The sequence below is a fragment of the Hippocampus comes genome, unplaced genomic scaffold (assembly GCF_001891065.2).
Source record: "Hippocampus comes isolate QL1 unplaced genomic scaffold, H_comes_QL1_v1.1 scaffold226, whole genome shotgun sequence".
NCBI lineage: Eukaryota > Metazoa > Chordata > Actinopteri > Syngnathiformes > Syngnathidae > Hippocampus > Hippocampus comes.
In genome coordinates, this window is record NW_017805477.1 from 516,598 (window position 1) to 525,162 (window position 8,565).

At 50.2% G+C, this 8,565-nt stretch overlaps 2 protein-coding genes across 4 annotated transcripts; one reads left to right on the forward strand and one right to left on the reverse strand.

The window, feature by feature from the left end:
• Positions 1-243: 243 nt before the first annotated feature.
• Positions 244-6,493, forward strand: txndc5 (thioredoxin domain containing 5). 3 transcript variants are annotated; one of them, XR_002168894.1, is made up of 12 exons: positions 245-534; positions 1,925-2,077; positions 2,626-2,734; positions 2,811-2,901; positions 3,403-3,518; positions 3,596-3,682; positions 4,161-4,400; positions 4,434-4,451; positions 4,523-4,605; positions 4,968-5,097; positions 5,239-5,934; positions 6,305-6,493. XR_002168894.1 is itself a non-coding variant. In XM_019875560.1 (11 exons), exons 1-11 carry the CDS (start codon positions 353-355, stop codon positions 5,359-5,361), a joined length of 1,332 nt encoding a protein of 443 aa, XP_019731119.1. In that variant the 5' UTR covers positions 245-352; the 3' UTR covers positions 5,362-5,939. The 3 variants fall into 3 exon arrangements, 1 of the variants encoding a protein (XP_019731119.1); XR_002168895.1 differs by lacking the exon at positions 4,434-4,451 and having other exon boundaries at positions 244-534; positions 4,161-4,415; XM_019875560.1 differs by lacking the exon at positions 6,305-6,493 and having other exon boundaries at positions 5,239-5,939.
• A 906-nt stretch (positions 6,494-7,399) lies between these two features.
• On the reverse strand, positions 7,400-8,212 carry LOC109519163 (bone morphogenetic protein 6-like; the record flags this gene model as incomplete). Its single annotated transcript, XM_019875538.1, has 3 exons — positions 7,400-7,700; positions 7,770-7,880; positions 8,072-8,212. Coding segments are annotated over 3 exons (402 nt in total), but the record flags the coding sequence as incomplete, so codon positions are not given.
• Between the last annotated feature and the right edge of the window lie 353 nt (positions 8,213-8,565).

An 8,565-nucleotide genomic window follows, 5' to 3' on the forward strand; every position in this document is an offset into this window, starting at 1 on the left:
TACACCGAACTCCAGCAAATCGTTGCGCCAAGCACTTCGACATCTTTCCAATGATTTTGGTCCACTTTTAGAAGCTTTGCAGATGATTCTTCGCCTCCACGAGACGATATTTGCGTAACGTGATCCACTTTTGTTGGAACCAGTCGGGCTGGTGAGCAGAGCAAACGCCCGCGGGTTTTCGCGGATCTCCGCATCGCAGTGATTGCGTGGATGGACGCAAAAAAAAAAAAAAAAAAAAAAGGAGAGGCTTCAAACGCGCGCGCCCCGTCCACGTCTTGCATACCTTGAACCGGATTTCGAATACGCTTCCCATTGTGGCCGGCGAAGCAGCAGCGACTCGCAGACACTCGTCATGGCGCCCGCACTGAATTGCGCTCCTTTTACCCTCGTTTTTATTTATTGCTTACTGTTTTCTTCGGTACTTTGCGATGAAGACGACGCAGCAGAAGAGCACGCCAAGCACACGTACACGGTGGAAATGTTTACCGAGGCGGTGACCACGGCGCCGCACTTTGTCATGTTTTACGCCCCGTGGTAAGTTCACCCTCCCGCGGCGGGTCGCGAAAGCTCCGTCGTGACACTTGAGCTCGCCGGCGAGTTTGGGCTAGCGAGCTAGTTAGCATAGCGTAGACGCTCGTCGCCGCTTGGCTGTTTTGTCCCCCCCCCCGTTCGATTTGAGCTTGTAGTTAGCCTTCAAGCTAATAGCACACCTCCCGGTGAGCTCGCGTCAACCGAAGTGAACCGAATATCCTCGCCGTGAAATAACATCGCCTTTTTAATCCACTTTACAGTTTGCTAGTAACCGTTTGAGCCAGCCGCTCTCAAGTTATTCGTATTTTATTTATTTATTTTTTTTTGGAAAGGGTAACCGATGTAGCTGAAAGTTGTGAGTCGGGATGCTGTGTGAGCTCACTGAGCTGACGTGGCACAAGCGGACTTTTTTTTTTTTTTTGTCCTTTGGATTTAACGGCGCTTGCAAACCGTAACGTTGCAATTCCGCGACCCGCTTGTTGGCCTCAATCTAATGGGATGGAAAAGCAGTCCTATTTTCATGAATATCGTATACAACAAAAGTAAAGGGCAAAATGAACAAGTGCTAAATGTTAATTCTATTGTTCTGTTCTCACAATTTAGAATAATAAACTTCTTACTGTGTTAAATGTCTCCTGGCTTCGCTCTTTCGTGGATTATTGTAGTCAACAAGTCAGACTTTATTTTTTTTACAGTAAAACACAGTACTGTAAATGGAAAAACGATGTAATCACGAAAAGTAAATGACAACATTTACGCTCGGCTAAAGAGCATTTCTTAATCAACAAAAACATATTGTAGATGGGGGGACCCCATAATAAATCAAACTGTACTTTGCAGATTTCACTTCTTTGGGGTATTTCTTTGGAACATCTCTGACATTTGCTCCTCTCACATTTTCATTCACCTCAAAAGTACATGTTGACATTTGTTCCATTCCACTGTCCATTTCATGAGCCCGTCACGCTACGTGGCAGTATCTCCAAACCCACATTGTGATGCTCTGAAAGACAAACCGCTGCTGCCTTAGAAATGCAGGAAACCTTCCAGCTCCCGCAGTTCGTGCCTCGTATCCACAGTAGGAATGGGATGGGATCCAATTCTGACGGCTAAACTATCACTTTTACGGGTATTGCAGTTTTGCCGTTACAGCTGTACAACGAAGGTTTTTTTTTAAAAATGGTTTTCAACTGAACATATCTATTTGTTAAACCACAAACCATTAACACTGTAATGTGTTACCTGTTTTGAATTCTTTATGGGGTACAAAAAAAAAAAAACCACGCCAAAGTTGAATTCAAATGTATGCGGTTTGTTCGAGACGAGAGCAACCCTACAGCACATCAATCCCGGCACCCATACATGAAGTGACTCCCCATTTTGTTGTGTGCAGGTGCGCCCATTGTCAGAAGCTGCAGCCGACATGGAATGAATTGGCAGATAAGTACAACAACATGGAAGATCCCCCCGCCTACGTCGTCAAAATAGACTGTGTTCAAAACACCAAGTTCTGCTCCAAAGACCACAACATCCGAAGCTACCCCACGTGAGTTTTTCGCTCCGCGGCTTCACTCTACCGGAAGTTCCCGCCCGATGCGGATTCAACATGAAGTTATTGGAATTGATTGGGATTAAACCACAAAATGACCAAAACCGCAGTCTAGTCTCCATCTCTGCATCCATGATGACATTTAAGTCTCGGTGCCAGATGGGAAATCTTGCTGCATAGTCCTACTTGCAACTCATCCACAATTTATGCAAAGGCGGGGCAAAAAAAAAAAAAAAAATTCCCAAGCTCGGCTTCCTGTGAGAAAAATGGCCATACAATTGACGTGCATTTTCCAAGCCAAATAGATAAGTGGATTGGTTTATTGTGGGTCTGCGTTGAGAATTCCGATGGAAGATAATATCAATTGATTAGCCTTGGTTTTGACATATCGCTAGTGTTGTTGTGCGTTTGAAAATGCCGCGTTGCTCTGCCGATTTTGCTGCCTTTTCACTCCAAATGACAGTTGAAGGTCTATTTCGTTGTGACATGGAAAGCCGTCTCTCTCTCTCTCTCTCTCTGTCGCACTTTGTTTGGGCGATTTGTAGGCTGGTGTTGTACAAGCCAGAACAGGCGCCTCTCAAGTACCAGGGCTTGAGAGTATTGGAGGCGCTGGAGGAATGGATGTTGAAGAAGCTGGAGACGGACCCGTCCTCCGTAAGTGCTGCCGCGTGGCGTCCGCGAGCCGCGTCGCAAGCTGGCCGTTGACGGCATCTCCTTCCGCGTCCTCCAGGAAGCGGAGCAGGAGCCGGCTGTTCCCCCGGAGCCCAAGGACGGCATGTACGAGCTCTCCGCCGGCAACTTCAAGGACCACGTTTCCAAAGGTTGGGCTCCCCTTTCGAACAAGCAAAGAGTAAGCGCCGGCTCTCTGGCGTCAGCTGAGGTGAATCAGAAAACCTGCTCTTCGAGTTCCGACCGGCAAAAAGCCGTCCGTCTGGATCACTTCCTCCTCGCGTCAACCGACGATTTGTTTGAGTCGATCCCAAGGCAGAGAACGCCTCCACAAAGTCTCCGCCGCTAAGGTTCTCGAGCTCAAATAAGTGAGCAGAAGCGGCATTGTCACGCCCGCCCGTCTCCGTTGGTCCGTCCGTCCTTCCTATGTTTGCCTCAGAGGAGAAGGAAACGGGGCGCCGTTCCAAACTACGGGGAGGGGGGCGCGCCCCGCCGACCGCCCTTAGACGGTCGGACGGGGCTCCGAGGAACCAGTTTGGTTGGAGCTGCCCGTTTGCTTTTCCAGCTCGATGTCGGCCTCAACATGGAAAAGGCTCGCGCGGGTCGATTCTCTCGCCACCATTTGGAATGATGGGCTCCTTCCTTGTGTTTAGGATTGCATTTCATCAAGTTCTACGCGCCGTGGTGCGGCCACTGCAAAGCCATGGCGCCCGCCTGGGACCAGATGGCCTCCACCTTTGAGCATTCCGAGGACCTCAAAATCGGCAAGGTGGGCGATTTTCTCCCCCGCTTTTCTCTCGGCGGATGTGCTTTTGTGGGAGTCGTAATGCCAATGTTCCTCTTTAGCTGGACTGCGCCGAACACCACGATCTGTGCGTCATGTTCAGCGTGCGCGGATATCCCACGCTGCTGTTCTTCAAGGGAGGTGACAAGGTATGTTTCCAACTGGTTGCGTCACTCACGTTCCTTCTTACCATGCAAAACATTTTCATCTCCTCGAGCAGCTCCTCCCATTCTGCTCCCGAGTTCACGCTTGCGTTCTTGCTCCAAACGGTATCGTCGGTTTCATCCTCGCGGCATTCATTTACAGTGGCGGGAAAAAGTAAGTGAATTCTCCCCACCCCCCCCAAATTCCGCTTGGCATGTCGATCACACACAAAGCATTCAAATCCTCCAACCGATCTGAATGTCCCTCAGAGACAACGCACGCAAATACAACGTGCACCTTACAAGTGACAATTCAACTTCTGGTGTGTGATCGAAGAGAATCCGTCGCAGGACTTTTCTTTTCCGAGCGGCGCTTCCGGTTTTCGACCCGAACCCGACGGGGCTGGGTATTTCCTTCAGAGAGGAGGACGATCGCCACGGCGACGAGCCGAAGCTGACGGCTGCCGCGTGCTTCCCGCTGCAGATCGAGGTCACGCGCTACAAAGGACAGCGAGACTATGACACCCTCAAGGAATATGCGGACCGGATGGTGATCGCCGCAAAGACGCCACCGGAAGAAGCTGAAAAAGACGGCGAGGAAGGAGACCAGGAGGAGCCCAAGGAAGATGCCGAAGGAGGAGCCCGCCAGGAGCCCGCGGACGACAAGGAAGGAGCCCGCGAGGAGCCCGCGCAGGCTGACGTCAAAGAGGAGGCAGCCCAGCAGGATGACGAGGTCAAGGTCAAAGAGGAGGAAGCCCAGCAGGAGGAGGTCAAGGTGAGCCGCCCGGGCGTCTTGATACCCATGACGCCGCCGATCCCACCTGACTGTTTGCTTCCTGTCTGCAGTCCAACGTCTTACACCTGACGGAGAGCAACTTTGACGAGGCCATCTCCAAAGGATTCACTTTTGTCAAGTTCTTCGCTCCGTGGTAGGTTTGATGTTCACTTAACATGTGAATATAAAGTGCGCTCATTCCGTTTCTTTTTTTTAATTGAATTGTACGCCAAGTATTTGTGAACATCAAAACGAGTTGAGGCAGTGCACACATTTCATCGACATCGACCGGATGTTGTATTTGATAGTGCAAAGAACACACCATGGGGAAAAAAAGTCACTTCATTTCTAGTGAATGAATTTAGTTTGGGGTAGAGGGTGGGGCTTAAAAGTACCGCGACAAATCGGACAGGATTCTCGATGGCGTCAATTCTCGGTGGCGCAGAAGAGAGCGCAGCGTGGCACGCGTGCATTCAACGGAGCAATCGATATGTCATTTGCCGTCTTCCCGCGCAGGTGCGGCCACTGCAAGCGTCTGGCTCCCGTGTGGGACGAGCTCTCCGCCAAGGACTTTCCTGCTCTGACCAGCATCAAGATCGCCAAAGTGGACTGCACGGTGGAGCGCACGCTCTGCAACAAGTATTCTGTAAGTACGCGCAGGGAAAGCGGAGCGGCCACCCACCTTTGTTTGCCGTCGTTCGTTCGTTAACGAGGAGGCCGAGCCGAGTCCCGGCGCAGCGGCGCGCCAGATGTGACAGGCCCGTTTGTTGGTGTTGCCCCTCGTCAGGTGCGAGGCTACCCCACCCTGGTGATGTTCCGCGCCGGCGAGCAGGGCGACAAGTATAGCGGCACCCGCGACCTGGAGAACCTGTACAAATTTGTCATGAAGCAAGCGAGGGACGAGCTGTGAGGACCCGCGCGTCGGCGCAGCGCCCGCCCACCCGCCCGTCCCTCCTGCGGCCAAACTGGGTCTTTGGGTATTTGTCATTCTTGGTTCTTGGAAAAACCACTTAGGAAGTTTCTGAAGGGGGTCTCGGTTGTTTCCTGACATGATTTGTGTAGCCGCTTTTTTTTTTTTTAAATGTACACGTGGGATCTGTTGTTTGAGTGCAAGCCATGAATTGATGTTGTCTCACCAGTGCTTATGTGACTTAAGTCTCAGGGAAAAAGCTGAAAGAGCTTGGGACGCCCTCGCAGGAGTCTGACTTGAAGACGTGAACGCAGATCAGCCCCCCCCACACCCCAAAACGACATTCTATTTTCTGCTGCTTCTGTTGATCTCGAAAACCTGAACGGTACTGGCTAACATCCTCCAGAGGACAATGGTCTGTGGAGCCGCTTCGAGCGACCCCAGTGAGATGTTGAACAATCCACCTAGTCAGTCAGACAGTCTCAGAACTATTTCCTCATATTTGGACTGTGTAAATGAAATGCGCTGCACATGTTGCTCCTTGACACAGTTTGTGTGACAAAGTCAAACCAGGTAATGTTGTCTCACCAGTGCTTATGTGACTTAAGTCTCAGGGAAAAAGCTGAAAGAGCTTGGGACGCCCTCGCAGGAGTCTGACTTGAAGACGTGAACGCAGATCAGCCCCCCCCACACCCCAAAACGACATTCTATTTTCTGCTGCTTCTGTTGATCTCGAAAACCTGAACGGTACTGGCTAACATCCTCCAGAGGACAATGGTCTGTGGAGCCGCTTCGAGCGGCGAGCACCTAAGGAGGACCGCGTGGGCTCGTTTGTTACAAAAATTGCTTTTTGTTTGCATTTGTGTAAGGAAGTGTTTTCTGTGGCCCAGTGGGGTCAAAGCACTGATTTGGTCACGCCACCCCCGTGACAAAGTCAAACCAGGTATATACACACACACACACACAGCAATTTTTGCCAGTAAATCTTTATGACAAGCACATGGTCTACGGAACTCCAGTGACACTTGTTTTTGTGTGTTATGCAGTCATGGGTCGTGCACTGCCCCCCCCCCCCCATAAAATAATGGCAAGTTTAACATGAGATTTCATAATAAAAGAAATCTAAAATAGGTTCTTGTGTCTCCATGTGTCTTTCATACGATATACTTTTTTGTTTTTTTTTTTTTAACAAAAAGTGCAATAAATAAATCGTGAATGTACAAGTATTTACACAAGAACAGCCCAAACATGATCACAAATGTAAACAGCAGCTTGCCAGAGGTATATTTTGTGTTTGATGATTGGCTAGGCACGTAAGGCTTTGAGATGCTTCCTGTCGCTATTAGATTTGGGTTCAAATATATTGTCTGAAAGACTCCACGGGAACATGTTCAATTAAAAGAAAAAAAAAAACGACCCCCTAAACTTGAGTCAAAGAAAACAAGCGAGGATGATGATTTTTGCACCCTTGACCCAGAAGTGGGCGTGTTAGACGGATAAGGCCCGATTCTTCGCTTGTTTGGACCAGAACATCCCTTTCACCGCAACATGCAACGTGTTGAACACACAAATATTGACACGGGAGGGTTTATTTGGAGGAGGGTGTTGCTAAAATAGCATGTGGGTACTTTGGTTCCGTGTATTAGATATTTTGGGAGTGTAAATATCGTTTGAGAAGCAAATGAATGAGGAAAGCTGCCCCAAAACTGAATTTGGCTGCAAATGATGGTGGAGGTTTGCCTTGGTTGAACGCCCCGGTTGACCTCCCAACCATTTTACGCCCCGCGAGGGGACTTTGGCCAGCGCTTGCACTCAGAACCGAGTGGAGAAGAACGTTCGGGCCACTGGGAGCGCACCGGCCATTCGTCCGGATTGAGGATGACCAATTCCACTGTAACGTGTCTGTGAGACAAAATGGGCATTTTTTTGTCCACGTGGCTAACGTGTTGCGAAGAGCTGCCGTCAGAGGGTGACTCGACAGGAACGGGAGTGGCACGAACGCGGCACACGAGCGCAGTTCAGTGGCGGTGGCGCACGCCACGCTCGGTGTTCCTCGGGGCGCGTGGGCTGCCGTGAGACGACGCGGGTCGTCGCCGTGGAAGCCTTTTCCGAGCGATGGGTGGACAGCGCTGGGATTCGCGTCGGACACCGCGCGGCCGCCGTGCCTTCCTCTTTGGCGGCGTCGGGGGTCAGTGGCAACCGCAGGCTCGCACCACCATGTTCTTGTATTTCTTCAAAATGACATTGGAGTTGTCGTCAAAGTAGAGCACGGAGATGGCGTGGAGCTTGGTGGGGGCGCAGCAGGGCTTGGGGACATTCTCGGGATTCATCAGGTGCACCTGAAAGACAAAAGCGCTTTATCGCCGCTTCAAGCACCCAGAGACTCTCGGCGCGTGAGTGGCTTGTACCAGAGTCTGCACGATGGCGTGATTGGTGGCGTTCATGTGGGCGTTCAGAGGGAAGGAGCACTCCCCGTCGCAATAGTTGGCGGCGTAGCCTTCGGGAGCGATGATCCAGTCCTGACGCACAGAAAGCATTCCCATCGCGATAACATTCAGACGATCCCCCCCGCCGCCCCCAATCCAATCTTATTCCAGTATAAAGTCGGGCTGGGCTCTGTGGCCGGAAAAGAAACCCGCCCTTCTTTCGGGAATGTCGGATTAGGCTCCGTCAAATTGAGGCGGACGATCGAGGTCCGCGTGTCGCATACCTGCCAGCCAAGCTCTCGAAAACTGACGTAGAGCTCGTGTCTTCTGCAGGCCGTCTTCTGATCGCTGCCATTGTAGTCTGAGAGAGAGGGAAAAAAATGATCATCACTTTGTTCATCATCATTAGTAGTATTCAAAGTGTTCTATCAGTCTCCTTTCAAGGCACAAAATGCTAATTTTTCCCCTCACCGGACACGAGGAAAATATTTTTCAGCCATTTCGTCATTTCTGATAATCAACATTTTAAACAGAGACATAGATGTATACGCGCGCGCGCGCACACACACACACACACACACACACACAGTTTTTAGCCGAAAAAAAAGATGATTATGTATAGTAAGGCGTTTTAAGCCCAAAAAAAAGCCAACAATGTAGAGTGAGGCGTTTTTAGACCAAAAAAAAAAAAAGATGACCATGTATAGGAAGGCGTTTTTAGCCTCAAAAAAGTCGACGATGTGTAGTAAGCCGTTTTTGGCACGAAAAAAACGACATA

Coding starts and splice junctions, on each gene's coding strand:
- txndc5 (XM_019875560.1), top strand. CDS start 353: ATGGCGCCCGCACTGAATTGCGCTCCTTTTACCCTCGTTTTTATTTAT. Junction 3,519..3,595: donor AGGACCTCAAAATCGGCAAG/GTGGGCGATTTT, acceptor GTTCCTCTTTAG/CTGGACTGCGCCGAACACCA. Junction 4,606..4,967: donor GTCAAGTTCTTCGCTCCGTG/GTAGGTTTGATG, acceptor CTTCCCGCGCAG/GTGCGGCCACTGCAAGCGTC.